This window comes from Fusarium vanettenii, assembly GCF_000151355.1.
Source record: "Fusarium vanettenii 77-13-4 chromosome 10 genomic scaffold NECHAsca_82_chr10_2_0, whole genome shotgun sequence".
Classification (NCBI taxonomy): domain Eukaryota; kingdom Fungi; phylum Ascomycota; class Sordariomycetes; order Hypocreales; family Nectriaceae; genus Fusarium; species Fusarium vanettenii.
In genome coordinates this window covers 494,322-521,193 of record NW_003315807.1, presented here as the reverse complement: position 1 = coordinate 521,193, position 26,872 = coordinate 494,322, and the positions used below count along the sequence as shown (strand labels likewise).

The 26,872-nt window shown below is 51.3% G+C and overlaps 12 protein-coding genes across 12 annotated transcripts; 7 read left to right on the top strand and 5 right to left on the bottom strand.

Moving 5' to 3' along the window:
• Positions 1-454: 454 nt before the first annotated feature.
• On the bottom strand, positions 455-2,299 carry NECHADRAFT_50389 (uncharacterized protein; the record flags this gene model as incomplete). Its single annotated transcript, XM_003039748.1, has 1 exon — positions 455-2,299. The coding sequence occupies one exon, from the start codon at positions 2,297-2,299 to the stop codon at positions 455-457; it is 1,845 nt and encodes a 614-aa protein (XP_003039794.1).
• A 916-nt stretch (positions 2,300-3,215) lies between these two features.
• NECHADRAFT_96658 (uncharacterized protein) lies at positions 3,216-4,712 on the bottom strand (the record flags this gene model as incomplete). Its single annotated transcript, XM_003039747.1, has 1 exon — positions 3,216-4,712. One exon carries the CDS (start codon positions 4,710-4,712, stop codon positions 3,216-3,218), a length of 1,497 nt encoding a protein of 498 aa, XP_003039793.1.
• A 745-nt stretch (positions 4,713-5,457) lies between these two features.
• On the top strand, positions 5,458-6,267 carry NECHADRAFT_85587 (uncharacterized protein; the record flags this gene model as incomplete). Its single annotated transcript, XM_003039949.1, has 1 exon — positions 5,458-6,267. One exon carries the CDS (start codon positions 5,458-5,460, stop codon positions 6,265-6,267), a length of 810 nt encoding a protein of 269 aa, XP_003039995.1.
• Positions 6,268-6,740: 473 nt separating this feature from the next.
• On the top strand, positions 6,741-7,803 carry NECHADRAFT_49938 (uncharacterized protein; the record flags this gene model as incomplete). The annotated part of the gene is made up of 6 exons (XM_003039948.1): positions 6,741-6,811; positions 6,868-6,946; positions 7,015-7,409; positions 7,459-7,516; positions 7,566-7,618; positions 7,677-7,803. 6 exons carry the CDS (start codon positions 6,741-6,743, stop codon positions 7,801-7,803), a joined length of 783 nt encoding a protein of 260 aa, XP_003039994.1.
• Positions 7,804-8,413: 610 nt separating this feature from the next.
• NECHADRAFT_49944 (uncharacterized protein) lies at positions 8,414-10,407 on the top strand (the record flags this gene model as incomplete). Its single annotated transcript, XM_003039947.1, has 6 exons — positions 8,414-8,542; positions 8,596-8,848; positions 8,900-9,479; positions 9,535-9,793; positions 9,855-10,150; positions 10,221-10,407. 6 exons carry the CDS (start codon positions 8,414-8,416, stop codon positions 10,405-10,407), a joined length of 1,704 nt encoding a protein of 567 aa, XP_003039993.1.
• A 357-nt stretch (positions 10,408-10,764) lies between these two features.
• Positions 10,765-12,259, bottom strand: NECHADRAFT_96655 (uncharacterized protein; the record flags this gene model as incomplete). The annotated part of the gene is made up of 2 exons (XM_003039746.1): positions 10,765-12,064; positions 12,117-12,259. 2 exons carry the CDS (start codon positions 12,257-12,259, stop codon positions 10,765-10,767), a joined length of 1,443 nt encoding a protein of 480 aa, XP_003039792.1.
• A 493-nt stretch (positions 12,260-12,752) lies between these two features.
• On the top strand, positions 12,753-14,118 carry NECHADRAFT_101803 (uncharacterized protein; the record flags this gene model as incomplete). The annotated part of the gene is made up of 2 exons (XM_003039946.1): positions 12,753-12,864; positions 12,911-14,118. The coding sequence occupies 2 exons, from the start codon at positions 12,753-12,755 to the stop codon at positions 14,086-14,088; spliced, it is 1,290 nt and encodes a 429-aa protein (XP_003039992.1). The 3' UTR covers positions 14,089-14,118.
• A 2,435-nt stretch (positions 14,119-16,553) lies between these two features.
• NECHADRAFT_49924 (uncharacterized protein) lies at positions 16,554-17,505 on the top strand (the record flags this gene model as incomplete). The annotated part of the gene is made up of 2 exons (XM_003039945.1): positions 16,554-16,741; positions 16,788-17,505. 2 exons carry the CDS (start codon positions 16,554-16,556, stop codon positions 17,503-17,505), a joined length of 906 nt encoding a protein of 301 aa, XP_003039991.1.
• Positions 17,506-17,701: 196 nt separating this feature from the next.
• On the top strand, positions 17,702-18,791 carry NECHADRAFT_96653 (uncharacterized protein; the record flags this gene model as incomplete). The annotated part of the gene is made up of 4 exons (XM_003039944.1): positions 17,702-17,777; positions 17,829-18,467; positions 18,517-18,621; positions 18,673-18,791. The coding sequence occupies 4 exons, from the start codon at positions 17,702-17,704 to the stop codon at positions 18,789-18,791; spliced, it is 939 nt and encodes a 312-aa protein (XP_003039990.1).
• Positions 18,792-20,740: 1,949 nt separating this feature from the next.
• NECHADRAFT_50387 (uncharacterized protein) lies at positions 20,741-22,753 on the top strand (the record flags this gene model as incomplete). The annotated part of the gene is made up of 5 exons (XM_003039943.1): positions 20,741-20,881; positions 20,938-21,369; positions 21,574-22,318; positions 22,371-22,482; positions 22,531-22,753. 5 exons carry the CDS (start codon positions 20,741-20,743, stop codon positions 22,751-22,753), a joined length of 1,653 nt encoding a protein of 550 aa, XP_003039989.1.
• A 374-nt stretch (positions 22,754-23,127) lies between these two features.
• Positions 23,128-24,619, bottom strand: NECHADRAFT_24053 (uncharacterized protein; the record flags this gene model as incomplete). Its single annotated transcript, XM_003039745.1, has 3 exons — positions 23,128-23,488; positions 23,543-23,711; positions 23,839-24,619. Coding segments are annotated over 3 exons (1,311 nt in total), but the record flags the coding sequence as incomplete, so codon positions are not given.
• Positions 24,620-25,258: 639 nt separating this feature from the next.
• NECHADRAFT_50036 (uncharacterized protein) lies at positions 25,259-26,434 on the bottom strand (the record flags this gene model as incomplete). The annotated part of the gene is made up of 1 exon (XM_003039744.1): positions 25,259-26,434. The coding sequence occupies one exon, from the start codon at positions 26,432-26,434 to the stop codon at positions 25,259-25,261; it is 1,176 nt and encodes a 391-aa protein (XP_003039790.1).
• Positions 26,435-26,872: the final 438 nt, after the last annotated feature.

Sequence of the window (26,872 nt, the reverse complement as noted above, 5' to 3'; positions counted from 1 at the left end):
GGTTATGACGTCGGATTTTGATTACTCTCAAAAAGCCTTCCGAAGACCCCGGTTCGAACCCGGGTAGGACCTCAAATTTTTGCTTTCCAACCGTTGGCTGCGTTTCTTCACAGGCAGGTCCATCATGGAAAGCCGAGTTTTTTTGTCGTCTCGTTTTCTTTTTGCGTTTCTCGGCTTGGCCAGTCGCCCGAGAGATCGTTGCCCAGCGTTCGTGAAGTATGGTACAAGTCCATAGGAATTCCACGTTATGCGCCGTTGCAATGTCTGTACAAGAGCAAACCCCTGCGACCGATCAGGCCATTCCTTGGGATCCATCGGAGGATAAACCCCTTCGGAGACCCCGGAGAACCCCGTCCCCCATGTCTTTTTCATGAGGAGGTCGCCGGTGACATGAATCGACCCAAATTTTGGTCTTTCGTTCTTTGTGTTGTACATTTAAGCTGTGGTGACCTACTTATTTCTGTAATGAATCTAAGCATCCCATTATGATCTTGCCCAACTGCCACCGCTGTCTCCGTCCGAACACCTTTCTCGCCCACGCCAGCGCGGCCTCAGCGTCTCCATCCTCGACCCCCACGGCCTGCATTGAACCCAACATGCTCCCCCTAACAAGTTGCCAGGCAATCATGAACGCCTTGTACGCATACAGCGTTATCCACGGAGCCTCGGCGTCTGGCTCAATTGTCGCGTCGAGATAGCGCAAGAACCAGTCGACATGGGGCTGTATCGTCTTGGCAGTATTGGATTCGCACAGAAACTCGCAGGACGGCGCCAGGTAGCTCAGCTGATGCAGCACCGCATCCATGCTTCCTCCCACGATACCCCCGGTATGCGACGGAGACCATATCTGCACCTCAATCATGGCCGACTCCCATGTCGCCTCACACAATGCCGCATGCGCTACGTCTGTCGATTCAGGTTTCGAACGGATAAAAGGACCGAGCGCCAGGAGTGATGACCGTAAGGGTTCGAGTCGTTCTGTGCTGAGCATTCCCGTCATTGTACACCAACCAGAGATCTCTTGTGCGCTCGAGACGAGAAAGTGAGTAATGTTGATGGCGCCGTAGGGGTCGAATGCTGGGAGAGAGCTGAGATCTGCACCTGACAAGAACCGTCGAACAGCATCCGGATATTGGACCGACGTGCCAGAATTTCCCGCGACCAGCTTCCGATGCGCCCAATCGACCGAAGAAGACGCCGTCCAGTGGTCTTCTGGACATGGTAGTTCGTGCTTGATCTCCAAGTGTGAGAATTGGCGAGGTATCGACAAGAGCTGGTACCACAGGGTATCAATCTGATGGGCAGCAAACAGCGTTCGCTTATGTGATTCCGTCCTGATGAATTCCCGCCATAATGAGTCGAGGTCCTTGGTCGTCGTCGGTTCCGTCGGTATCGGTTGCGACAATCCGCTGGCTCGGGCAAGCGAGATCATCTTGGAGTGTGTCTTGAGAGCATACGCCGAGTTGTTTCCGCAGAGATACATCATGGCATAGATTTCGAGCAGCAAGTATGCTTGTACCATGGAGACATTGTGTGTCGGGTCATCTGTCTTGTCCTCATCGGCGAGGACGACAGTACGTGCTCGATGGAAGCACCGCTCGGACAGGCTCACACCCGATCCTGGTTGGCCAACGCAATCTGGATCTTCGCCGTACTGATAGGCGAGGCAAAGCATGCTAAGTAGTAAGTGGTTGGAGATGTGTGTGGTGTCAAAGGTAGGTTGGTGGAGGAAGGGTACGAAGTGGGAGACGTGGGTAAAAAAGAGTTGGCAGCCGTGTGCAATTTGTGAGGTGGAGGGCGACCAGTCCTCCTGGGCTTGTGTGATGTCAATTGATCCGTACAGTAACCTCTCCGGGCTGCCTTGGTCAAAGCTGAAGCCGAGGATGTTGGTACCAAACGGAGCAGAGTGTGGCATGGTGACGGCGTCCATCTGGGCATTACTGGCGTGCTCGAGAAAGTCGGCACCTAGTAATTGCAGGTCGGCCGAGCCTTGGACGATGGAGGTGATGCATGATGAATCGCTGATGGACGTTGGTAACGTCAATGGAACCGTGACTGTCTGGGCATGATCGCCGTCGGTGGAGGGCGCGGCGGCAAGGTTGATAGCCTCTGGGTTCTGGTCATTCTGATCGAGCCATATCCCGCTATCAATCTCCAAATCATCTTGGTGGCTCTGCGAGGGCGAAGCAGATGAAGCCTTGTCGCCTTGAGATCTCCCATCACCCCCCTGCGAAGGCGGCGTCGGCGCCTGCAGGTCTCGTTGTCGCTTCCCCTTGGAGCGCTTCTCCAGATGACCCATGTGTTTTCGCTTCATGTGGCGATGACGTAGATCGGGGCGCGAAAAGGTGGCAGAGCAAAGTTCGCAAGGGAGAGAGGCCTCGCTGGGTGAGCGCGTATGAAGCGCAGCATGACGCTTCAGGTTCTCATGGCGGGTGAAGCGACTGGAGCAGACAAGACATTGGAATGGCTGATAGGACGATCTCCTCTCGACGGCGGGAGAAGCAGGTATAGCGGAAGCGAGGGCGATATTCCCGGCCGGCGATGCCATTTTTATGGTTGTCAGTTCCAGGTGAAGATGCGGGCGGAGAGAGACTCGACCAGGTCGGGTTGTCCAGGCGCAGGTGACGCTTTCCCTTTCCCCCAGATAATTCGATTCACTTTCCTTCCCCGCAATCCAAAAGTGGAGCCTAGACTTATCTGGTGATCCACTCCGGTGGTTCTCCTATCTTTTTCGCGCCTTTTGTCATTCGTTGCTTGGAGAGTCTTATCACGAGGAACGCTGAGTAATTTCACTATCGATGGGTCTGTTGATAGCGTATCTATGCAAGAATGTTTATCCTCTATTCAATTCTCCTTTTCTTTAGCTTTCGGTCCGATATATATCCCTCAAACTTTGTGTCTTTGGGGCTTCTCAGCGGTGTGGCGACCCCGTGGCAACCCCAAACCGGCCTCGTTTTTGGTGCCTATCTCCGCACCCGGACCGCTAATCTGTATTCCGTCGGCTCCTCGGCCCATGACTTTGAGATCATGAATTTTGACAATTGACTTCACATCTTTGAGAGTGGCACATCACGGATATTTGATCCAACACTATTGGCTCTAACTAGAACCTATGTAACGGGAGACCGTCCGAATTTACAAGCCGACATGGTCTAACGAAGAGAAGAGAATTCCTACTACACCCAGCACTCCGGGACCTGTTCCGATACCTAACATCAGTACATCTCGTAGCGCCAGCCGAGCTGAACCATCTCCTCAGTGACACCGCCCTTGACAACCTTGGCAATCTGATCGGGGTCCCCTGAATCCAGACGCTTGTTCTCTCGGAGAACCAACCAGCGGTAAAACGTGATGGTGCCAGAAAACAGAAAAGCGCAGCCCATGAGAGTACCGAAGGCGGCGTAGAACTGAGGGGGAGCATAGTAGAGATATGAAGCCCAGATGTTGGATGTGCCACCGATGGCATTGACCAGGGCAGAAGCAGCTGCTCGCTTGGTGACGGGTCGTGCAAGATGGAGGTTGATTGTCTTGAAGAGGACGAGCTGAGGACCGACCGAGGCGAAAGGCAGAATCATCATTGAAAAGTAGCGGGCGCCAATATTTTGAGTCGACATGGGAATGATGTACATGCCGATCGCAATGGCAATACATCCAAGGATGATGGGGTAAGCCGTGTTCTTGCGGTCAGAGTACCACATGAGAACCCAGTAGACACCACCGGCAAGGACATAAGGAGGCGCGGTGAGGAGCAGACTGACTGTTCGGTTGAAGTCGAGAGACGCGACCAGGGTGGGGAAGTAGTTGGCGATGGAACCCTGAGCCTGAGAAAGCATGTTGCACATGATGAGGAGCAGAAGCTTGGGATCCTTCAGAGCGCTGGTGAAACCCTTGAGGGTGCTCTCCTTTTCAGTACCCTCAGCTGCACCCGCATCGGACTCGACACGCCAGACAGCCAGATCACGCTCAAGCTGGGAGAGGATTCGGCTGTTGTAGGGGAACTCGGGCATGAAGAAGGCGCAGATGAAACCAATTCCAACTGTAGCAGAACCTTCGATGATGAAGAGCCACTGCCAGCCGCGGATACCATGAGCACCATCAAGCTGGAAGATTCCGGCGGCAAAGAGACCACCGAACGCGTTGCCGACTTGCTGGGCAATGTACAGACTGGCAATACGCTTTCCGAGCTCAGTCTTGGTGTACCAAGCAGAAAGGTAGTAGATGGCTCCAGGGAAGAAGACAGCTTCAGAGACACCTAGGATAGCACGAACAGCCAACAGTTGTCCGTAACTCTTGACAGCAGCTGTGCAAGCCGAGATGGAACCCCAGATGACAACAGCGCAGCAGATATATAGGCCCGGTCGAGCAATCCTCGAGATTATGAGGTTGCTAGGGATTTGGAAGGGGAGGTAACCGACGAAGAGGATCGAGATGGAGGTGGCGAATTGCTCAGTTGTCATATTGAGGTCCTCTGTGATGCCTTGAAGCTTAGCAGCAGCCAAGTTCTGACGATCGATGTAGTTGAGAATGTAGAGGATACCGATAATGGGAAGGATGATGAGGTCGATTTTTCGAACGAGCTTCTTGTTCATGGCCGACACTTCAGCTTCGCTGAGGTGAAGGAGGGACTCTGGCATCCGCTGGTAGGCGGTGCTTGTGCCCTCAGCATGAGACGAAGCAGGCCGTTTGGCATCCTCCAGAGTGGCGGTCGTCATGATGACAAGTGTAGTTGGGTCAAAGATATGTTGAAAAAGGTGAAGGATGTTGTGAGAAGGAGTTGTGAGTTGTCGTCGGGCAAGCGTGGTATATATCGACAACGAGTCAAGAGATAACGCTTATCTCGCCCACTAGTTTCCGCGTTATCTCGCCAACTCTAACAAAGACGACGAATGATTGAGACTCTTTTACAAAAGGATCTTGATTTGTCGATATCATTCCCGATTAACGGGTCCCTTTTAACGCATGGGCAATGATAGAGAGCGGTGGGGGGAGAAGAGAAAAGATTCGGAGGAGCCCCAAAAACGACGATCTCTAGCCCCATTCGGCACGTTACCAAAAATCCGGGGTCCGGGGTTGGCGGCGCGATAGCGCATTGGCTGGGCTTATCGGGAGGAGGAGCTCAATCCCATGGCTTGCAGGGAGGCGTTTGTTCCATGGCCTGCAGGGAAGCAACCCTGATCGGCGCTCATCGTGCAGCCATCTCGGGGGGGGGGGGGGAGCTCCTCCCAGTGGGGCACAAGATAACCAACATCACGAAGATGCTGTGTCTGCAACCTACGAATGCCATCTTTATCTAGATGACGACTTTTATCTCGGCGAGTAGAAAAGAGAGGCTTGGAAATCATAAAGACCCTTGTTTTCTGAACAGACCATCTCAATCATCCCCCTCCTTATCATCATCAGACCATTTCAAACCACCAAGAAAAAAACCAACCAATCATTTCTCTCCATTCATCCATCATGACTCAAAAGACCTATCCCACTGCCCTCACAACCGAGATCGAGAACCCTCGGTTGAGGTTCCTCAACAAGATCAAGGCGGGTGAATACCCCTTGATGACCTTTGTGGCCATCCCTTCTGTCCGCCAAGCCCAGATCGTTGCCCTGACTGGTCTCGACGGCGTCATTCTCGATTGTGAACATGGTCACATTGGAGATGACTCTATGCACAACTCTGTAGCTGCCATCTCGGCTCTCGGAGTCTCCCCCATCATCCGCATCCGTGGACCCGCCCACGACATCATTAAGCGTGCTCTTGACACTGGCGCCCACGGCATCATGGTTCCCCAGATCAACAACGCCGAGGAGGCCCGACAAATTGTCCAATCCTCCAAGTTCCCTCCCCAGGGTGTTCGCGGCCAGGGCTCAGCCTTCCCCGCCATCGGCCACGGTCTCACGACCCCTGAGTACATGAAGTCAGCCAACGAGACGATCCTGACCATGATCCAAATAGAGACTCGCGCAGGAGTCGAGAACGTCGACGAGATCTGCGCGGTCCCTGGCGTGGACATGGTCTTTATCGGGCCCAACGATCTGGCCCAGTCTCTGCTAGGATACGTCCCCGCCCGGGGAGATGAGCCCGAGTTCCTGGCTGCTATTGACAAGATCATTGCTGCGGGACGGAGACACGGCAAGTGGGTTGGCCGCATGGTCAACAACGGTACTGCAGCCAAGGAGGCTAGGGAGCGGTATGACACTGTGGCCATTACTGGAGATACCAAGGCCATTCAAAATTGGTACATGGCTGAGTTTGAGATTGCGCGGTCATAAAGAGTAGTCTTGAGGGAAATTGGTTTAGATGCATATAGATTGGTGTCAATTCAATGTTGGTCAATTGTTCTAAGATCATCTGCCTTGCTTAAACATTGACCGCCTTGTCCAAACCGAAGTCTTGTCAGTATCTATCTCGTAGTCACACCTTGCTCATATCCATGCCTGGAGTGGCACCCCACGATGAAAGACCCTGCAAATCTCATCTTTCAATCTCCGTACAATCTGTCATGTCCTTATGATCGGCGGTGTCATTGCCGTTCTCGTTAGGCTCCTCCTCCGTCGGGTTATGCAGCCACGGCCTTCCCCCCGATGCGAACCCACCCACCTGGTGTGCTCCTCCAACACTTCTCCGCACCTCCTCCTCCAAGACAACCCGCTAATTATTTATTCGCCCGATTTTTCTAACCAGGGTCCGCATCATCCTTGTTATCTCGATCCCGTGTTCCAAGACACATTGTCACGCACAAGCCATGTCTACTTATCACATCCGAGAGGTTGATAACCGCCTACAGGGGCGTCTTGCACTTGTGACTGGAGCCAGGTGAGTTATCTCAGTCTCCAATGTTTTGGACTAGAAACTGATATCATTACTTGAAGTGGAGGCATCGGTTCCGCAATTGCCAGAGCTCTCGCCGCAGAGGGCTGTGACGTGGTTCTTCACTGCAACTCAAGCTTGGTAACAGACACCCATCCTTTCAGCACAACAGTGAGTTTGTGACGTATACTAACAATTCTCACGGATAGCACAAAGTTGAAACCCTCTCCAAAACTCTACAGTCTACCCACCCCGACCAACTCTTCCCATGTGTCTCGGCCGACCTTAGCTCTCGAGAGCAAACACGCGGTCTCGTCGATGCCATATTCCAGAACCCTACAGTCTCCTCCAAGCATAAGGCCATATCCATACTTGTGGCCAATGCTGGCCTTGGCAAGCGGATTCGAGATGTACAAGAAATCGAAGAGGATAATTGGGATGAGATGATGGCGGTCAATGCCCGAAGTCAGTTTGTGGTGACAAAGAGTTGTTTGCCTGGGATGAGGGCGCAGTCTTGGGGACGAGTTATTCTTGTGGGGAGTATTGCAAGCAAAGGCGGTGGAATCAATGGCTGCCACTATGCCGCCACAAAAGGGGCGCTCACGTATGTTGGTTTGCTCCTTTCAAGATGTGATCTCACTGACGGTTACCAGTTCCATGGGTTTGAACTTGGCCACCCTGCTCGCCGGTGAGGGAGTAACAGTGAACACTGTAAGCCAGTGCCTTGCCCCTGTTGATAATTATGTTAACGAGAGTCTAGATCCTCCCTGCAATGATCGGCGCAACAGATATGATTCCAACACCAAAGTCTACGTGCGTATACACACACTACCTTGGGAAGACTGATTTACTGACGGACAACCCCGACTAGAACGTGGACAAGCGATACCAACCTAGAAGCGCTGAAAGCCACAGACCCAGGTCTTGCAATTGCTGCAAGCATCCCGGTCCATCGACTTGGTCAGCCCGATGAGGTCGCCAACGTCGCCGTCATGTAAGTGGCAGACCTACATCATGCTAGTGAAACATACTGATGACGTGAAAAGGATGGCGAAGACGGGATATCTTACGGGACAAGAAATCGTACTCTCCGGCGGACTGAAGTAGGACAGAGATTGAACACGGGGTCTTGATGAAGGGCGGCAGGATGTGTCAATTGTGTAAAGATGTTAAACACAGCAAATGCGACGTCTTAAGGACAAGAAGGCCGTCACCTGGGCCACCACATGCGGAATGCCCGTTTGTAGTTCGTCCTCTCGTCTCTTGATTTGGCTCCAATTGTGCCAGCTCGCCTAAACTTGTGAATTGGAAGGACCTTTCCATATGCCACCGATCCTGCCCTCTTGCGTTGAGGCAGAAGAGGACAAATAGTGGAGGAAGGAGCCAACTTACTCCTGTCTGTTCCTGTCTCACCGAGGGTTAGCGGCCGGACGGGAGATCAATCACTTCCCCCGTCTGCCTTTGATCCCTCCCAGGTCACCATCAGCATCCATCGAATTGCATTTCTTGAACATTCTTCGCGCATCAAGTCTTCCGAGCCCATCGATATTCGAGTCGAAGACATCCCCTACGAATCGGATATCCCGAAAACGACGACGCTACATCGAGATGTCGCAATCACAACAACTCAACCCCACCGCACGATACCAATTCCCCTTTCCTTGTGCCAATGTGAACGGACGGACCGCCTGTAGGGGTACCGGTAGGCTGGTATGCACATCTTGCATGTTGGTTGCAGTAAGCCCTATCATCTGCTTCTGCCCAGGGGAGTTTCTAAACAGACATCCAAGTATTGCGACCCGTTTTGTCGGTTTCAAGATCAGACCCATCATGCACCATATTGCACGCACCCGTTATTAGATTCGACATGGGTCCCAACCTGGTCAGTCAAAGGCCGACAGCCCACGTTCGGTCGGGAAGGCTACGTGACACCCTTCGCGACACACAAAACCATCTGGGGCGATGTTCCGGCGCTGGATATCCTGAAACTGGACCAGAACGAGGGTGTGCAATATTATAAAGATTTGGCAATACTGTTTGCTGGTAGGAATCGCCCTAACCCTCTATGGTAGTGTGAACACTGATGATCTCTAGCATCTGGGGATCTTCGCAATGTCATCAAAACCGTTACCTCCCTCCCCCGGACGTTCCGAAACGATCTCACCATCACAATCAACGACAATGATCTGGACATCGTGGCAAGGAACATCATCCTACTTCTCACTGCCCTCCTTAGTGCCAAGACTGAAGATGCAGCCACCCGCATGATTCACATCTGGTATTCTGCCTTTATACGACAAAGTGATCTCGAGTTTTTACGCGGTGTGGTCCGCCCCAATATCCAGCGAGTTTGCAGCAACCTTGAAGGTGACGATTTGAAGCGCCTACACACGGCAACCTTTTCAACGGGGGCCTACTCCACGGTCAATGTCGTGCTGCCCAAGAAATCGTGGTTTGCACTTCTTAAGTACTTTGAGGTGCCGGAGGGCCTGACTCTTGACCAAGCTCGACAAGTCCGAACTGCTGTTACCCTACCAGCCGGCCACATTGACTACATAGAACACAACTACTTTACCCTGCTGCCAGCACAACGCATCTGCTGGCATCGGTTCCGTTTAGATGGTGTTCTGTTACCCTTTGGGGCATCCAGGAAGCCATTTGACACACCAAATCCGTTGGTGAACCCCCTCTCTTGTCCAAAGTGATGCTGATACGAGCAACTTTTCTAGGACATTGTTTCATAGTGCCCACTGGCCGTACAGAGGAGATTTGCAGCCTATCCACGGATGGGGATTTGGTGAAGTCATCAGGGAGTCGACTGGAGAAGCTTCCATGGACCACTACGGGAAGCTCTTCTACTATCTTCAGGGGGTCTTTGTTAAGTTTTCCCGGGATCTGAGATCGAGAAACCTATATTTTCGCCTTGACAACCAAGACATTCAGCACTTGGCCGGAAGGCTTGAAGCCCAGTCCTTTGCAAGGATCGAGGTATGTCATCGGCTGGGCCATGGAAGGCCACGATGTTTTGCCCTCGGCTGACACTGGGTAGTTATCCAACCTCTCAGAAGAACGCTACATAGAGCCTGACCTTGTCTCGAGATGTCTTGTCCCTCTGTTGCAAGTTCAAACCATGAATCCTTACGCCACCCTCATCATGCGGTTCACAAAAGCTGTGTGGGCGCAGATAAATGCTTCCTACGAAATCCCAGCCCTGGCCAAATGTGCACCCACAATGGCGACCTTGATACCTCAAGTGGTGATGCCACCGGATGAGCGGGACCCGATAGTGTCAAAATTTCTTTTGGGGATGGGACTCATCATCGACGTCGACATTTTATTCGACAAGTGAGTTTTAATTGCCAAGAACAGGAGACGATGATGGCCCTAACCCGTTTCTTAGGTATTTGGATTCCAGCCAAGCCCATCGCCTGAATTGTGAAAGCATGGCTGTCAAGGAGAAGCACACGATTGTTGAGAAGTGGCCCTTTCGGCCCAGGCTCACGCCAGGGCAGTGTGGTACTGCTGAGGAGCTAGCGGTTATACTGAGCTCTGCAGCTTTAGGGCTAACAAGATACGTGGAGTACACGTCTCTATTATCCTGACACCTTTAGCCAGCGCAAAGTATCTATTCGTCACCTTACCAGAATGCTTTCTTAGGTCGAAGGTGGTTTTGAGGATGGCTGAAATAGGTAGTCTCTAGATAAATAGATGAACATCATAATGCTTGTATTGGATTCTTTCAGCAACGATGCTCTAATTGCCCAGAATAAAGATATACCACAGCCACTTTTACTTTGGTGACTTGAATATGGATCAATACTAGCTAGTAATGTGAGGAAACGGAGATCACTCTGGCTAGTCTTTGTTGTTTCCGCTCGGACAGTGTTACTCACAGGGTGTCCAAACTTGGAAAATTTCACCAAGTCCGTAGCGATATCTGCCTTGCAAGAATCCTTTGCTTACAGCTTCCACTTCCACCTCTGCTTGCCGTCGGTTCCAACCATGGCCTCCAGTCTCACCCAAAACACGGCAACCGTCGCTGCACACATGAGTGTTCCAACCAGTATCGACATTCGCTCATATGCCTTGGGCCCAATGTTTGTGCTCGAAGTCCGGATGAGGACACCGCCTACTGGAGTGCCGATCATGGTGGCCATGCCACGAACCATATACAGCACGCCGTTGACCGAGGCAAAGTTTTGTGGTCCAAAGAGCTCTACCAGACTGGCGGGGAACAGGGAGATGTAGGCGCTGGCAAAAATGCCGTAGAATATGGTGAAGGTGATGAAGAGGTTTTGGGAGCTGGAAGTTTGGCCATGCAAGGTGGAGGGCAACCAAAAGCCCAACGTTACTACAGCGCTCAGAAGGGTCGTCATGAAGAGTGAGTTGAGCCGCCCGATACGATCTGCTGCATGCCCGATAACGATCTTCCCAACGGCGTTGCATGCGTTGCTGATTGCGATAAAGTTTGCGCCCGCGGTGGTGCTGTATCCAAGAGTGGCAGCGTAGGATGCAAAGAAGAAGACCGGAGTGTAATATGCGGCTGCTTGGAAGATGGCACTGAGAGCCTGAGCTAGGAATCTTTGTGACTTTGCGACTCGGAGATCGACGAGAGGGACGTTAAAGATGCCATCGGCGCGGCTGACGCGAGCTGCATTAACAACTTGAAGCTGTGCTCTGGTCCTCGGTTCCCAGGCCATGGCGAAGCTTGCAGCTGTGACAAGGACGAATGAGACGCCGCCGGTAAGTCGGAGGGTGTTTCGGAAGCCGATTTGATCGTTGCATGCCTTGAGAGCTGGTGCCCAAACAAGACCTCCAACGCCGGTTCCGGAGAGGATGATTCCCATGGCCAAACCTCGATGCGTAGTGAACCAAGTCGGAGCAACCGTTACAGCCGTCATGTATGATGAGCATGTACCAAACCCAAGAAGCAAACCTTGACTGAGCGTAAAGTGCCAGAGCCTGGTACCAAAGCTGGCGAGGATGAGGGACAGGCCAAACACGATGCCGCCGACAAACGAGACCCTGTGGGGAGAAAAGCGCTTGGCCCATGCCACGATGAAAGGCGCACCCATTGTCATCAACGAGATGGATAGCGTGCCGATCAAATCGATTTGTGCAGGAGAGGCTCCTGTGAATGGCGTATTGGGCTTCAGAGCCATGGCTTCGTACAAGGCTTGGTAGACACCAAAGGCAAAGTTGAGACCGCAGCAGGTGAATACTATCGTGAATGAGGAGACGACCATGATGATTGACTTCCTGTTGAGGTGTTAGTATTGGGCGAGCTGGCTGTATGGATTGAGTCACATACCACTTGGGAATGTCAAATTCGTTCGTTGAGACGGCATGTTCAGAGTTGGAGGGTGGTTGCTGCAGGTTCTCTTCGAGTCGTGGAATATCTGAATTGGGGGATTGGACATCGTTTGATGCCATTATTCTTGATGAAGCCATCATTGAGATAGCTGCCAAGCTGATTGGGATGATGGAGGATGGAAGTGCTACTTTGGCGTTTGCAATTAAATCCCCGAGTGGGGGAGGCCGGGCTCAACGGGAATACCGGATCGGACAAGGATGAATCATACCTTCTGCCGAGAAAGGGCGCGAAAGACAACACGTACGAAACCAGAATGCTGCTTTGCACTGCTCTGACTCATTGCGATGGGGTCAAACGGCTATTGTTGATGTCGACCTCATTTTTCCGCAGGATGTGGTGAGCTGCCTGGGCTAGACCTCTTGATATTCCCTGGAGGAATTATCATAACCCATTCAGTGGACACCGCTAAGCCAGGAACGTGAGGGACTGTTTGCTTCTGTCCTGCATGATGTGCACATCACTAGCTGACAAATGCCGTTTCTCGTCATCACGGTGCCCGCATCTTTACGCAACGGATGCCAGCTCAAGTCAGCGAACGACACATCACGAATTTCAACAACTCTATCAATCAACATGGTTTCTGGCCAAGACAATATTGGTAGAAGTTCTTCTACCAATCATGTCGCAAGGAAGCAGACATCGACGGAACGACGGATACAAAACCGAAAGGCCCAAAAGGCATACCGTGAGTTCAGCCAGTGGAGTCAAGTCAAGGTACTGACTGAAGTCAGGTGAAAGAAAACGACAAAGACTACAGGAGTTGGAGAACAAGGTACATGCTCTAGAAAGTGCATCGTTTATACAGCCTTCAACACCGCAGTCTATAAGCAACCTCGACACCACACCAAGTCACAATATTGATGCATCTCTCGGCCTTCTTGGAGATGCTCTAAACGGCGATTCCGCTCATGAATTTTCCAGTACAGCAGCTGGTTTGACCGAAGCCTCAGCCTGGACTGACGCCGACATGTGGCTGGATCCAGCACAGCTAGATGGCAATTTCGAAACCGACAACGTTTCTAACGACACGGAAGAGCTATCTCTATTGAGACCGAATCCTACTCCTGTCTACCAAAGCTCTATAACCCAAAACACGCCCTTGTCGACAGACGGAAAAGCCATACAGGTATCTCGACCTGGCGGGAATATGATGTCTTTCAGTCCTCGGGTTCTACGAGAGGTCTACACATCACTACCAAAAACCACAAGGGACGAGCTTCGAGAATTGGCAAAGGCGGGCGACTTCTCATTCGTAGATGTCATCAAGTCACGACTTGGGTCTGGAAACAACTTATCCAGTCAAAGTCCAAGGCAAAGAACTTTGGAAAGTTCAACGTACTGTCCCTACCGGAACGTTATGCATATTGCACGATTCTCCTACTTTGCAGCACTATTCGCAAACCTTAGTTCTCTCGGCTTCGACTTTTCGTTATTCCTCAATGAGACAAGCGTGTCTCCTTTTGTCGGCCGCTCTGATCTTGGTGATACCGACGTTCCATTCAGCCTTCGGCCGTTGGCATCACAGCGTTCCATTTCTCATCATCCTTATATCGACTCGCTTCCGTTTCCCGAGTTTCGACGTCGGGCGCTGGCCGCTTTATCGACGGATCCGCCGCTTTTGGATGAGGATGATCTCTGTATCGACTTGATGTTGAACGATGGACTTGTGTGCTGGGGGTCGATGAGTGAGAATGGTATGGATCGAGGAACGCCTTGGGACAGTCGAAGCTGGGAAGCCAAGGGCTGGTTTCTGCGGAAATGGTGGTGGCTCGTGGGTGGCCAGGATGGAGAGCTCTGGCAATCGTCCACGTGGTGGGCGTCACAAAGGGGTGAAAAGATATCGACGCGGGAGAGGAACACCGAAGGTAAGGATATCGCCGTGGGGGTCTACGTGGGTGGTACACCTTGATGTCGGTGAGGCTCATGCCTAATTGAAGACTGACCACGGTGTGTTGTCGTCCCAGAACCGGGCTATCGGAAACAAAGTAATCTGACCAACTAATACATTTACTCATCAAACGTTTTTTTCGCGTGTCACCGCTTGAATACAACGGACAACGCCAACGTCGCGGTTATCCCGGCTATGGAGCCGCACCAAGATGAGCCCACTCTCGAGCCATGTGGTGTAGACCCACGGTTAGAATCCGGGGTCGTGCGAAAGAATCGACTTAGGGTGAATTGGTAAACGCGGGGAAGATTAGTCTAAAGATGCATTGTAGTATTGAGAGGCTCGAAGGATTGTTCTGGTGGTTGCTTCTTCTGCGACGGGGTTGGGCGAGGCGAGAATATCCCGGAAGCCCCGGTGTGGTTCCATGGTCACGGTATTGCGACACGAGGGTGAGGATGTTGGGCATTGATTCAAGGGATTGACGTCTGTGAGGTGAGGCTGGAAGACGTCCATGTCATGATCAGATGAGACTGCTTCCTAGCAGTCATCCGATTCGCCAGGAGTATGCGGCAATGCAAGATGACTTCCTCTTCAATCGCTTCCAGGCCTCGCCACTGGCACATCCCGGAGTCGCCCGACCAGGGTCTGACATGCGCCGTCACGGTACTCGACGGTGATCATCATGCCACCGGCAGTCGTAAGAAACGTTCGATATGGGACGGCCGAGGGTAGAATCATGAAATTGAAGCATTTGGACCGTAATTATATAATACCCACCGTTTCCCTCTCGGTTTGAGGTCATCATCAAGTACAATTGCAATCATCCAAAGCATACAAGGCCACCTTTGCCTGCAATTACCACCAAAACAATCACATCATCTACAATCATCCCAATGCTTCCTATTGCCAACGCCACTACTCCGGTCGGTACCAAGTAAGTTTACCACCTAATTCCCCCTCAATTCCACCCATTCTAATGAACTACAGGGTCCTGCCCGTCGTTCTGGCTGTCGGAGGCGCCACAGTAGCTGGCGGCCTCGCCCGATCCCAGCAGCGAATAAACCAATTCAACCAGGCTCAAAACAAGACGCTCGCCGCACCCGACGCCAAGTTTGTCAATGTGGTTCTCGAGTCGATTTTTGCATAGAGAAAAGGAGAGGACACTCAAAAACGAGTGCGGGTACGATATGGATAGTGTACAGCATAGGATAGAGCGACAGTCTGGACGCATGCATTTTGACATGCCTTTACGAATGATATTTTATGAACTCGTCTTGATTCATCATCTGTGATCATTTTACCCAGCGTAGCATCTCGTCGCTAGTCTTGACGTCACAGGCTGAAGGCGGGGCCCCATAGGGACACGGGTCCGTACATACACGCGTCATCCATTAGTCAGCAGCGTCCACTGTAATCTCTAGCAACACCCACTATAACTTTTCCGCCTATCTCACCGCTACGGACTACTTTGGTATCTCAATGGGCAAGCTTTGGCACCTCTTCTATGACCTTCTTTATGGCATTTGCTACAGGTAGGCTGCTTTTTATCTTGTAGCTGATCCTGTAGCTGGTCTCTTGGCTGGTCTCTTAGCTGGTCTGGTGGCTGGCCTTGTGGCTGGTCTTGTAGCTGCTCGTCTTGTAACTCATCTTGTAGCTCGCCTCGCAGCTCATCTCGAGATCGATGAAGCTCGTGATTGTGTTCAGAAAACCGGGATTCAGTACGAAATTCGAGAAGCCAATTTCCGCTGGGTTTTTGCTTCGCAAAGAGAGAAAATTGACAGCCGGAACGAAACTTATTACATGAATATGTAACGGTAGTTTGACCGGAGGCATTAGTGGATGATCTTCGGATGATAAGTTTGAAGCCATTAATTGCTGCCCATATGTGAAGATCAAGAGATAGCTCTTCGTGTGATCGATACCATTGCTGTAGAGAGAAAGAAGCTGCTGTGTTGGAATCCATCAATGGTTGTGGTAGTAATTCGTAGCGGTGAGATAGGCGGAAAAGTTATAGTGGGTGTTGCTAGAGATTACAGTGGACGCTGCTGACTAATGGATGACGCGTGTATGTACGGACCCGTGTCCCTATGGGGCCCCGCTGAAGGCCAGTCAAAGGCGATCCTGTCCCCGAGATCGCATTGTACGCGACTCGACAGCATTGTCCGTCAACGCATATGGTAGATTTCGTCCGTGGCAAATGCATGCATCCAATGGCGGGCCAGGCCACTGTAACTCCAAAATCCTGTCCCGAAATCACTGTTTCTCCCGTCAAAACATCGAATCTGCAACAAATGTGGCGTGTGATGCTTTGCGTGCTAGAAACGACTCTAAGCGCGCTAGAACAGGGCCGATGTCTAAGATTACGTAGCTCAAGATTGTTGGGGTAAGGGAGACGATAAACCAGGCATTTCTTGCTGTGTCCTGATCATCGAGTCCGTTGCATCCGGACACGGCACGCTTCTCTCTTTGAGCAAAATATCTCGACAATGAGACTGCATATCGCATTGGTATTGACCTGCGACGCCTTTTTGGCGTCGGCATATCCTCGCCCAAACCGCCTCTTCTCGCGATTGATCGTGTTTGGCGACAGCTTCAGCGACAATGGCAATGGGGCATGGGTCGGAAGCAACGGAACGTGGCCGGTAGATCCGGCCTACTTCAACCACTCCTTCTCGTAGGCCAACCTCCTCATTCTCATTCATTCCATTCTGACTGTCTAGAAACGGCCCTAAATGGAATGATCTTGTTGCCGAAGTTCTGGATCTGGAGCTCATCAACCTTGCTACTGGAGGCGCTACTACAGACAACGACTTTGTAGCTGGCGGTACTGGAGCCAGCTCAACAATCCCGGTTCCCTCTGCCGATGATCAAATCACCGCGTTTTTGTCGCGGGATAAACCGACAGAAACCGATATCTTTGTCCACTGGATCGGGGCCAACGACATCCTCTTCAACACGAATATTACAGGCATAGAGGTCACCAGTCTGATCTCAAAACATGCGAACAGATTATACCGTGCGGGAATAAAGAATCTTATCCTGGCTAATTACAACAATGCCACGACCTTTCCGGCGACGTACAACTCGTCCGACTACAACGTCCCCAGCGTGCAGGCCTTTGTCGGCGATTTGAGCATCGGACTGATGGACATTGCCGCTGGTTATTCGGGGTTCTTCCGAACCGCCTTCGTTGACATAGGTGCTTTATTCTCGGATATTGTGAAACGGCCAGCCAGGTACGACATTGACCGGAAATATGTCGATCCGCCAACTGCATGCTTGACGGGCGTGTACACAAGCGAGGGCGTTCCCCGGCATTTATGCAGCGATCCTGAGCGTCATCTATTCTTTGACTCATATCATCCGGTCAAGGAGGTACATGCAATGATGGCGAAAATGTTCATCAAGGCAATCCAGGGCTTGAGCCGTGGTCGTTGAGACCCTGGTCTGCTCGCGTCAGCGTGCAGCGGCAGATGGGATAAGCAGCTGGGCCTGGTGGGTGTATGTGGTGAGCAGGACTTTGAGATTTTTATTATAAAAGAAGAGACATGTTTATAGACATGAATTTAAGCTCACAACATATTTATCCCTTTCAATTACTCAATCTACATCCCCGAAACCAGAGTTCCTCACAATGGCATCTTTTGGCTTTCACACCACTTCTGACGAGGCCAGCAAGGCTCTCAAAGAAAACATCACCGGCAAGACAAGTAAGATGAAACAAACTGTTTATCAATTTTTTATGTACTAAGGAGGCACAGTCGTCATTACGGGCGTCAGTCCAGGATCCCTTGGTGCAGACACAGCCCGGGCTATCCTAGCCCAATCCCCTGCCAAACTCATCCTAGCCAGCCAGACAGAGTCGAAGCTGCAAGAGGTCATCAGGTCTCTTGATACACCTGCAGGGACTTCTGTTTATCCCCTGGTACTGGATCTTGCCTCGCATGATGCAGTTCGCAAGGCTGCTGCCGAGTTGTCGACCTATGTCGATGCTATTGATGCCATGATATGCACTGCGGGAGTCATGGCTTTGCCGTTATACCAAAAGTCCAAGGATGGCATTGAGATGCAATTTGCGGTCAACTATCTTGGACACTTTTTGTTCATCAATCTCTTGGTCGACAAGCTCCTTGCTGGGAATGCTACTGTGGTCACTTATACCAGCGAAGCCCACACGCGCGCTGACTTGGGCTTCCTCGATGGCCTGACATACAGCGAGGGAAAGACTTACGAGAAGTGGACTGCATACAGCAACTCCAAGGCTTGCGACATTTTGCTTTCGGTTGGATTAGTCGAGAAGTTTGGCAAACGCGGTCTTCGTTCGTTTAGTGTCGATCCCGGCATCATCGTCAGCACCTCATTGACCCGATCTGTGCCTCAAGAAGACTTTCGAGCCATGGGTATGCTATCCTTCCGCTTCATCTTGTGACTTATGCTCATCAATAATAGGATGGGTTGATGAGAGTGGCAACTTGAACTCGGCCATCAAAGTCAAGACACTGGCCGAGGGTGCTGCCACTGGCATCATTGCTGCATTTGACCGCAAACTTTCGAGTAGGTTTCAAATTGCCCATCTACAGAAAATATTCAACTAATTATTGATAGATGAGGAGGGATATTTTCTTGCTGATGGAGGTCTAACTGAGCAGGGCCTCCTGCCAGCTGCAGTTGATCCTACCAAGGCGGCAAAGCTGTGGAACATCAGTGAGAAGCTGGCCAAGTAACTATGGTCAAGCATAGGTAGACTTGATAAGTTGATATTGGCTGGATAAGGGTGTGGTTTCGAATTGGCGATGGTGACGAGACACAATTGGTTCATCATGATGGACTATCAGTTATCCCGATGCCGGCTGCTGCCTGCTTACTGCTTACACCGCATCTTGGCAAGAAAACATGCACCTCTGTCTCTTCTTCCTTTGAATTATCTCTTCCTGTGAATATTGCAATGACGCAGTGTCTTCTTACTATTAAAAATGGCTTTCTCTATCTTAAGGAACCCGAGCGCGACCGCCAAACCGAAGACTCCTCGGCCAGAGAATGGAAGGAATCGCACCTTGACGACATTTGCCTCGAAACGTTTCAGCCATCCCCTCAGCTACAACCGCATCACCGTAGTCAAGGAAACTTTGGGAGGCTTCCCAAGAAGCTCAGAGCACAGCATCGTCTAGTGAACCAAGACGGGGTCATGGCCATCACAAACCCTCGAAGTTGGTATTCTCGACTGACGGGCAAACGTGCCACAGTCGACGTGGAGCCAAGGGATCAGGATTTCCCGAGTCCCTTGTTCAAGTTGCCCGTCGAAATACGACTCTGCATCTATCGCCATCTGCTCACCACCCAAGGCCTCGCTGTTCTTTGCCCAGACCCGGACGGGTTCCGTATTTTACCCCGAGAGTACTATGATGGATCTTTCCAACTATACCCCGAGATCCTCACGACTTGTCGTCAGATCAACCGAGAAGGCACTTCAATCCTATACTCGGAGAATGTGTTTCGACGAGAATTTCTCTGGAGACGCAATTGGACCAAACATGGACGCAAGCCTTACCCGCGCAGCGAAAGCTCTCCACTTAGAGAGGCCAATCTACAGTGCATCTCACAGGTTCGCATCTTCCGAAGCTACAAGCAATGGTTTCGTGATGAAAACCTCAAAGTTTTGCACGACTTTCCAAACTTGAGGGAGTTGCAGGTGCACATTGACGACAACGACATTTGGGGCGAGCTCGACCCGGGTCGTCACTGGAAGAATAGCATGAGGGCCATCGACCGTGACCGCCCAGACTTGAGCATCGTCAAAACCCAGATTCGACTCGCTTTTGACAGACGCTATCGGGATTGGTGTAATCGCTGCAGGAGCAGACGCCTTGACTTTAGTGTGCACAGGATCAAGAAGGATGAGCTTGAGCAGTGGATACGGAGAGAGGGTCTGTTTGCTGGTCGGGGGCTGGTTTGGTCTTTTAGCACGCAGACTTCTGAGTATTGCGGACCGTCCTGTATAGTTGCACTCACCGTTGATAGCAGTCGCAGGGACGCAGATACCATCGAGTGTCGTATCGGATCGGAGCAGGGCACCGAGTTTAGTACGGAGCCAACCAATATTGTTGAGGAGGGTTAGGCTGGGGCATGAACAAGGACCAGTTTGGGCAGTTAAATATGCAATAAACACACCGCGAGCAGATAAGTAGAGCTCGGTGAGTCTTTACAAGTCAAGATTGGCGATATCTCCCGAGATGCTTCAGGGGAAAAGCGGACCCCATGATTTAAACTTTCGAGGCCCAAATTAGTGGCGCCCCGTGCCGTGTTCTGGCGTCTAACGCCCGTACATGTACGCGAATAACATCAAGCCCAGAGTCGGCGATATAGTATATTGACTTTTCTGAAAATACGGTGTGAAAACTATTGCCTTCCAGGCTCGACACGGGCCTGGACGATGCCTGAATCGGCGGTGAAGTATGACTCGAGTTGGAACTGACGTCGTTCTGACGCAGTAAAGCGCTCTTGTCGACGAATTGGGGAATGTCATCAGCCTTGCGACATATCAGATTGATGGAATGGCAGGCCTCAAAAAAGGATAAGGTATCTATAATACTCCTTGAAGGTGTCTCTTGGTGAGCTTTCAATTAACAACAATCGTTTGTATAACACTTTACTCTCCACGCCGCGGAATGAAATCATGGAGATGAATTACAGACCTATCAAGCCTGCTCCCCCGTTGGATGGGAGACATCGAGTGGACAAATCATCTCGATCAGCACAGAAAAGACCACCGGCAACCAAGACGGCTTGCTGGGCATGTCGAAAGCGAAAAGCCAAGGTATGCCATCCGCAGAACTATCTCACAAAGATGGACGAGCTCATGTAGTGGTTTAGTGTGACGGACAGCGACCAGCATGTGCAAACTGCATCAAGTCAACCAGAGAATGCGTCTACGACACCAAGATGAGGGACTCAAACACAAGAGCGCTGCAGCTCGCCAACCAGGAGCTCCGGGAGCAGCTGGATGCTTCAAACCTGCTTTTGAGACAGCTAGCGTCAGGCGCTCCAGAAGTCCGAGGTCCTATTCTCGACTTTTTGGCTGGCAACAAGCAGCCCCAGGAGATTATTCGGGCGCTGAGGATCGATCATAGCCTTGGGCTTCGACCCAAGTCGACAGAGCGGCGGCAAGGTACGTCACGCTTGCAGATACCCATGCCTTGCTTTTCATCATTTACCAAGATTCTCACACCAACTTGCAAGACAAGATCGTTTATCGATTGCTGGACTCACAAACTCCGGACTCGGCGAGTCTTTACACGATGGGGAGTGAGCATAATGACTATGCGCCATTGTCGCTGCCCACCCCGGCCAACTCGGTTACTGATTCAACCACCTTGGCCGCATTTGGTCAATCCTCATGGCATCCTCCTGAGATGAATTCTTCAGGAACTCCGGGTTCCAATATTCTGGACAACCCTCCTGTAAGAACTTTGTCTTAGTTGGCTTCGGGCCGCCTATTAACATAAGCAGATGCTACTGGATGGGCCTTCCTCTCTCGAACCTGTGGCATCTACCTTGACTCTTCCCGCGAACACCCTCACGATTCATTCGTATTTACAAAGTCCAGCTCTATTTCCCGAAGCATCTATAACCAAAAGAGAGGCTCTCTTGTTTTTCTTGCCATTGTTCAATCGCCTAGACTATCTCCTAGGTGCTCCCCTCGATAATCACGACGCTAAACAGGACCCTGTCAAAAACAAAGATCCGATGATTCATTATGCCTCTTCCAGAGAAGCTTATTCAGTGGCAGCACCTTTTCATCTTCTTGACTCTTATAATTCCTACCCATCTTCCATCTCTGACCAGCTAGCTGATCTCGGCGAACCGAGACTACCCGTGCAAACCGGTCAAAGTCTAGCTGCCTTTCTCAGAATCCATTCCAACTATGGAAATTCATTTGGAAATCTTCCCCTCTCCAGCAGTATCAGAGCGAACAACTACCCTCCGGACGTTCAAGATGTTCAGCTCCGAAATTTCACGGTGCCTATATGGGCTGTGACGACACTGAATACGCTCCCTGACCCAGGTGGCCTCCGAGAAGCGTTTACCAGTGTATACAACGAGGCCACGAGGCTACTCCAAGAAGGCTCCGACCTCGAAAGGGTGGTCAGGGCACATCCCGAGATAGCGGCATTATTCGACCAAGAGGAATTTGACAAGTCTAGCTTTCTCTCGAGGTGGGCTGCGCAGATGGTACATAGCGTCAAGCTGAAAGGTATTACGCTATGGAGATGTAGCTGAAGATCTAGAAACTTATCAGGTCACAGGATATGACTTTACTTGTTTTGCGTCAATGTGCATCTTCTGGTACCTCATGCGGTGGATGATCAGTCCATCCCCTGAGACATATGCCGCCATGCCGGAATGGATTAGACCAACGTGAGGACTATTGTTCCTGTGGGTAGTACATCATGCTAACTTGTGCAGGCCAAACCAACTTTTCATACCTCATATTAATATGGTCGACTTCGCCATCTGGCCAGCTTTTCGAGAGCTTGTGGTTCAGCTACCTTCTATGCAAGAACACATGGAGTGGCTGATTGACTTGTCCAATTCGATCCAGTGCGAGTGGCCATATGAGCTCGATCAAGCACTATGCAAAGACGAAGTCACTGGAGGTATTGATCTTGTTGACTTGGCCAAGGTATGATCCTCCTCGGAATGGATCTGGACTACGATGCTAACTGGCGAACAGCAACATGTGTGGGCTCTGGGGTGCTGGTCTGTAGGCCCGACGTTTCGGAGTTACTTGTTAAACGCCGATAACTTTGTAAATATTAGAGTTGAGGACCTGGAAGTTGGCGCATCCGCAGATACTGAGCTGGGGCAAGAGATGTGACAGGGCGTGATGAGATCAACTCTATAGGAGAGGGTGTAAACTTGAACCAATTTTGTTTGTCAATAAGCTTTGACGTCTATTAATTATATACAATGATACTTTTCCTCTATCCTCTCTAAGATGTGGCAAAGTGTCCCTACACAGGACGGTCGTCATGTGGCGACAATCATGCTTGTAGGCTGGGCAAGCTTTTGACAGAACGGGCTCCGTTTCCGAAGGACCTCTCCATACCGGATAAAAACAAACGGAATCAATGCTAGCACCAAAGTGATGAAGGCAAGTAGTGAGCATGCCCACTGAACCCCGAGTTTGTCGTACATCTGTGGTGCCGCCAGGGGTAAGCAGACAGCGGTAATGGACCGCAGCGTGCTGGCAGACGCCTGGGCTGAGGCAGAGAATTGCCTGTAGGCGTCGGTGATGTAGTTCAACAGGGCCATGAATATTATGAGGTAGCCAGTTCCGAACAAGAGGCCCGAAATTGCGGGCACTGCGGGATGAATGTTAGGGTAGGCTGTCCATCCGAGCCAGAACAGAGATATGACGATCCTGGATTCTGTCAGTACTCTTCCGATAAGGCAAATTCTGAGTCAATTCACTCACACTGGGCCACCTGCACAGGCGAGGGGAAGTCGGCGATGCTCGATTTTGCTTGCCCAAGGAGCACCTGCTTTCATGGCCGAAGAGTGGTAGGCGCTGTAGCAGAGGAAGATCACCAGAGCTAGGACAGAGCCACCAGTCACTGTAATCTTGTCAGTGATTTCTTGGATATCTCGCTCCAATCTTGAGTCAACTCGCCTGGTAAGAAAGTCAAGCCGACTTCACCATACGACAACCCGTACACCCCTGCAAAGAGTAAGAGAACCGCTCGAGATATAACGGCAGGCGGCCATGCTGACCTTGGAAGATGATCGGGTATGCTTGGAAAAAGAGGTATAACGTCGAATAGATCAGCGCCAGGTACAGGGACGAAAAAAGAACAACTGGTTCCCTGGTGGTCATGACAAAAGGCCTTGAGAAGACGGTTCCAAGTTCCTGCAGAAGCTGATACTTTTTCTTCTCTGGAGAGGGTAACTCCAGTGATATGTCGTCTCCATTTTTCCTGGCATACTTTTTCTTGAGAACAGGGACATAGGTCTCGGGGAGAAATAGTACGAGCGGAAGGCAGACGCCAGCAATGGCGAGGCCTATCCAGAAGGTTAATCTCCAAGACACCCTAGTTGCATATCCCGAGATTATAGGTCCAAAGGGCGGTGTCATAGAGGTGGCACACATGAAGTATGCCAATGACCTTCCCCTTGGTTCAGGACGATCATATATATCGGCAAACAGCGGTCCGACGACGGCGTTGGGGGCCGCTGCAGCTATACCACAAAGCAGACGAAAGAGCAGCAGCGTTCCATAGGTAGGGCTCACGGCGCAGCAGAGCGTAAAGATCATGTAGGCGAGGTACGTGCCTATGAGCACGAGACGGCGACCGACATGCTCGCTAAGGGGTCCAAAAATGAGGGGTCCGATTGCAAAGCCAACCATGTATATCGAGTTGAGTAGGACGAGCTGCAGAGGGGCGGTGACAGAGAACTCTTTGGAAATGTCGCTCGCGGCCCCGGACGGTAATGACGATCCGAGGGCGCTGTTGACAATAATGGCCACGCCTGCTGCGACAACCCGAGCCTTTTTACCCTGCAACATTTAGTTAGACACAAAACACGAATAAGGATAGGTTTCTGACAGGAGAAAAGTTGACAGGGTTCTTGTCGTCTGGAAGGTTGACACATTCGTAGGGGTCTCTCCAGAGACTCGCTCCCGTCGATGCCATTTCAACAGCCATTCTCTGAGATGGGCAAGGGCTGTAACAATTGCAGTGCCGTATAGAAGTCATTGAGCAGCGATAAAAAAAAAGATTCCGATGTCAATGAAATCTCGGTTCGTTGATAGGCCCCTTTTCGCCTGTAGTTCACGCCCTACGCCCCACGCATGACATTTGGCGACTTGCCCCCGATTTCACGCCTGAATTACATGTCCGATCCCGGCCTCGGCAACGACCTCTTGTTTGATGTTCGGGCTTTACGGAAATTTCTGTCAGCATCAAAAACAGCCTATCGATTGGTCATCTCACGCATCTGCCAGCGAGCTGTTGGCCTACACCTGTTTGTGAAGATGGTCTCACAGATATTAGAGCATTTGGGAAAGCTGCATTGTTTACACAACGTAGTTGCTAAAATATTGGCATCAAATCTAATGAGTCATGATCGCGGTGTAGATTCTTGTTAACAGAGAAATACTCTTCATTGATGCTTTTATATGACCAGTTCTATCTCAAGACTCTTCTACAATATCGGCCCAGTTGTTCTCTTCCCGGCCATACATGATGTCCGACATCCGCTCCCTTAGCAAGAAAACATGTCTTGCTGACCCCATACCGACATTGATAGCCTGGCCATTGTACATGATCTCGCTGACCTCTTGTATCCAGAAAGCGGTGCCAACCACAAACGCACCAATCAGCCGGCCCTCATTAGCAGCACTTTCCACTTCAGCCATAGTGATGACTCTCTCAAAGACCTCGCACGCCATCTCCTCCTCTGCTTTTCCAGGGGCAAACATCTCGCGGCTAAGCTCGATGATGCTGCGTCTCGTGTTGCCCGCCAGAATGAGATTGTTCTCGTCCAGGGGGGAAGTGACCATCTCGACAGTGCCAGAAGCCGCCTTCCACATGACGAAGATGTTGGTGGAGCCAGCCTCAGTGATTTGACGGTCGGGGCCGTAGAGCCAGAGAACTTGATCATAGCCTTGCTTCTTTGCAAGGGCGTGCTCGACAAGGGCGGATCCATAGTTTCCTCCAACCTTGGCAGCTCCAGTGCCTCCGGGCCATGCCCTAACTGCTGACTCACTGCTAGCAAGTAGTCGAGTGCCGGGTGCAGCGCCTCCATTGAGAGCGGCAGGCTTGGGAGGCGGCCAGTAAACCATGAAGATGTACAGCGCCGCCTCGTCGGGGACCTTGAAGCCCAAACTCGAATCCGTTCCGATCATGGTCGGTCTGAGGTAAAGTGCCGACCCAGGCTTGTCTTTAGGAAGCCATTTGGGTGCCTCGAGAACGCACAGCTTGTGGATGAGCTTGAGGAGCTCTTTAGGGTCGAAACCAGGTAGAGAAATGCGAGTTGCCGATTTGAGCATGCGTTCACAGTTGTATAGAGGGCGGAAGAGGCGAAGGCGACCGTCGTAACCGCGAAACAACTTCATGCCCTCAAAGCATTGAGTTGCATATTGCAGGGCGCTCGCAGATGGCATCAGGGGCACTGGACCGTAGGGGACCACTTGTGGATTAGCCCAGCCTTGGTGAGCGGTCCAGGTGGCCACCACCATGCGATCCGTCGAGACCTTCAGACTCGCCAATTCGGGGCTTTCGACATCTGGAACGGGCTTTGGGGTGTCATGTGCCTTTATCTCGAGTTTTGAAGCGTCCAAAGGCGCAAGAGAGGGTTCAGGTACCATGATTGCTTCGAGTTTGATTGGCAATAGTCGTTGATGAAATTTTACCCGGCAGCTGGATGGAAAAACCACCGGCTACATAGCAGAATGAGTCTCAGTAAAATAGCCGAGGAGCCTCTGCATTCCTTGATACCGGTTGCGCGAAATGTGTAGATAGTCAGGGCGTAGGGCGTAGGGCGGCTTATAACTTGACAACCACGCTGTTATCATTTTGACATGATTTCCGTGTCTTTCCATGACATTTGGTAATTCTTGTGGAACTCGACATCAATTTCACAATGACCGCCAGCATGAGAAGGGCGTGCATGATGTGTACCGTCGTAGCATCCCCGCAGCATGTAGATATTTTTAAGGCGTGGGGCGTAGGGCGTGCAGCAGAGCGAACATCGGCTTTGAGCTCGGGTTCTCCAACCGACCTTGGATTGAGCTGGTGGCCAATGG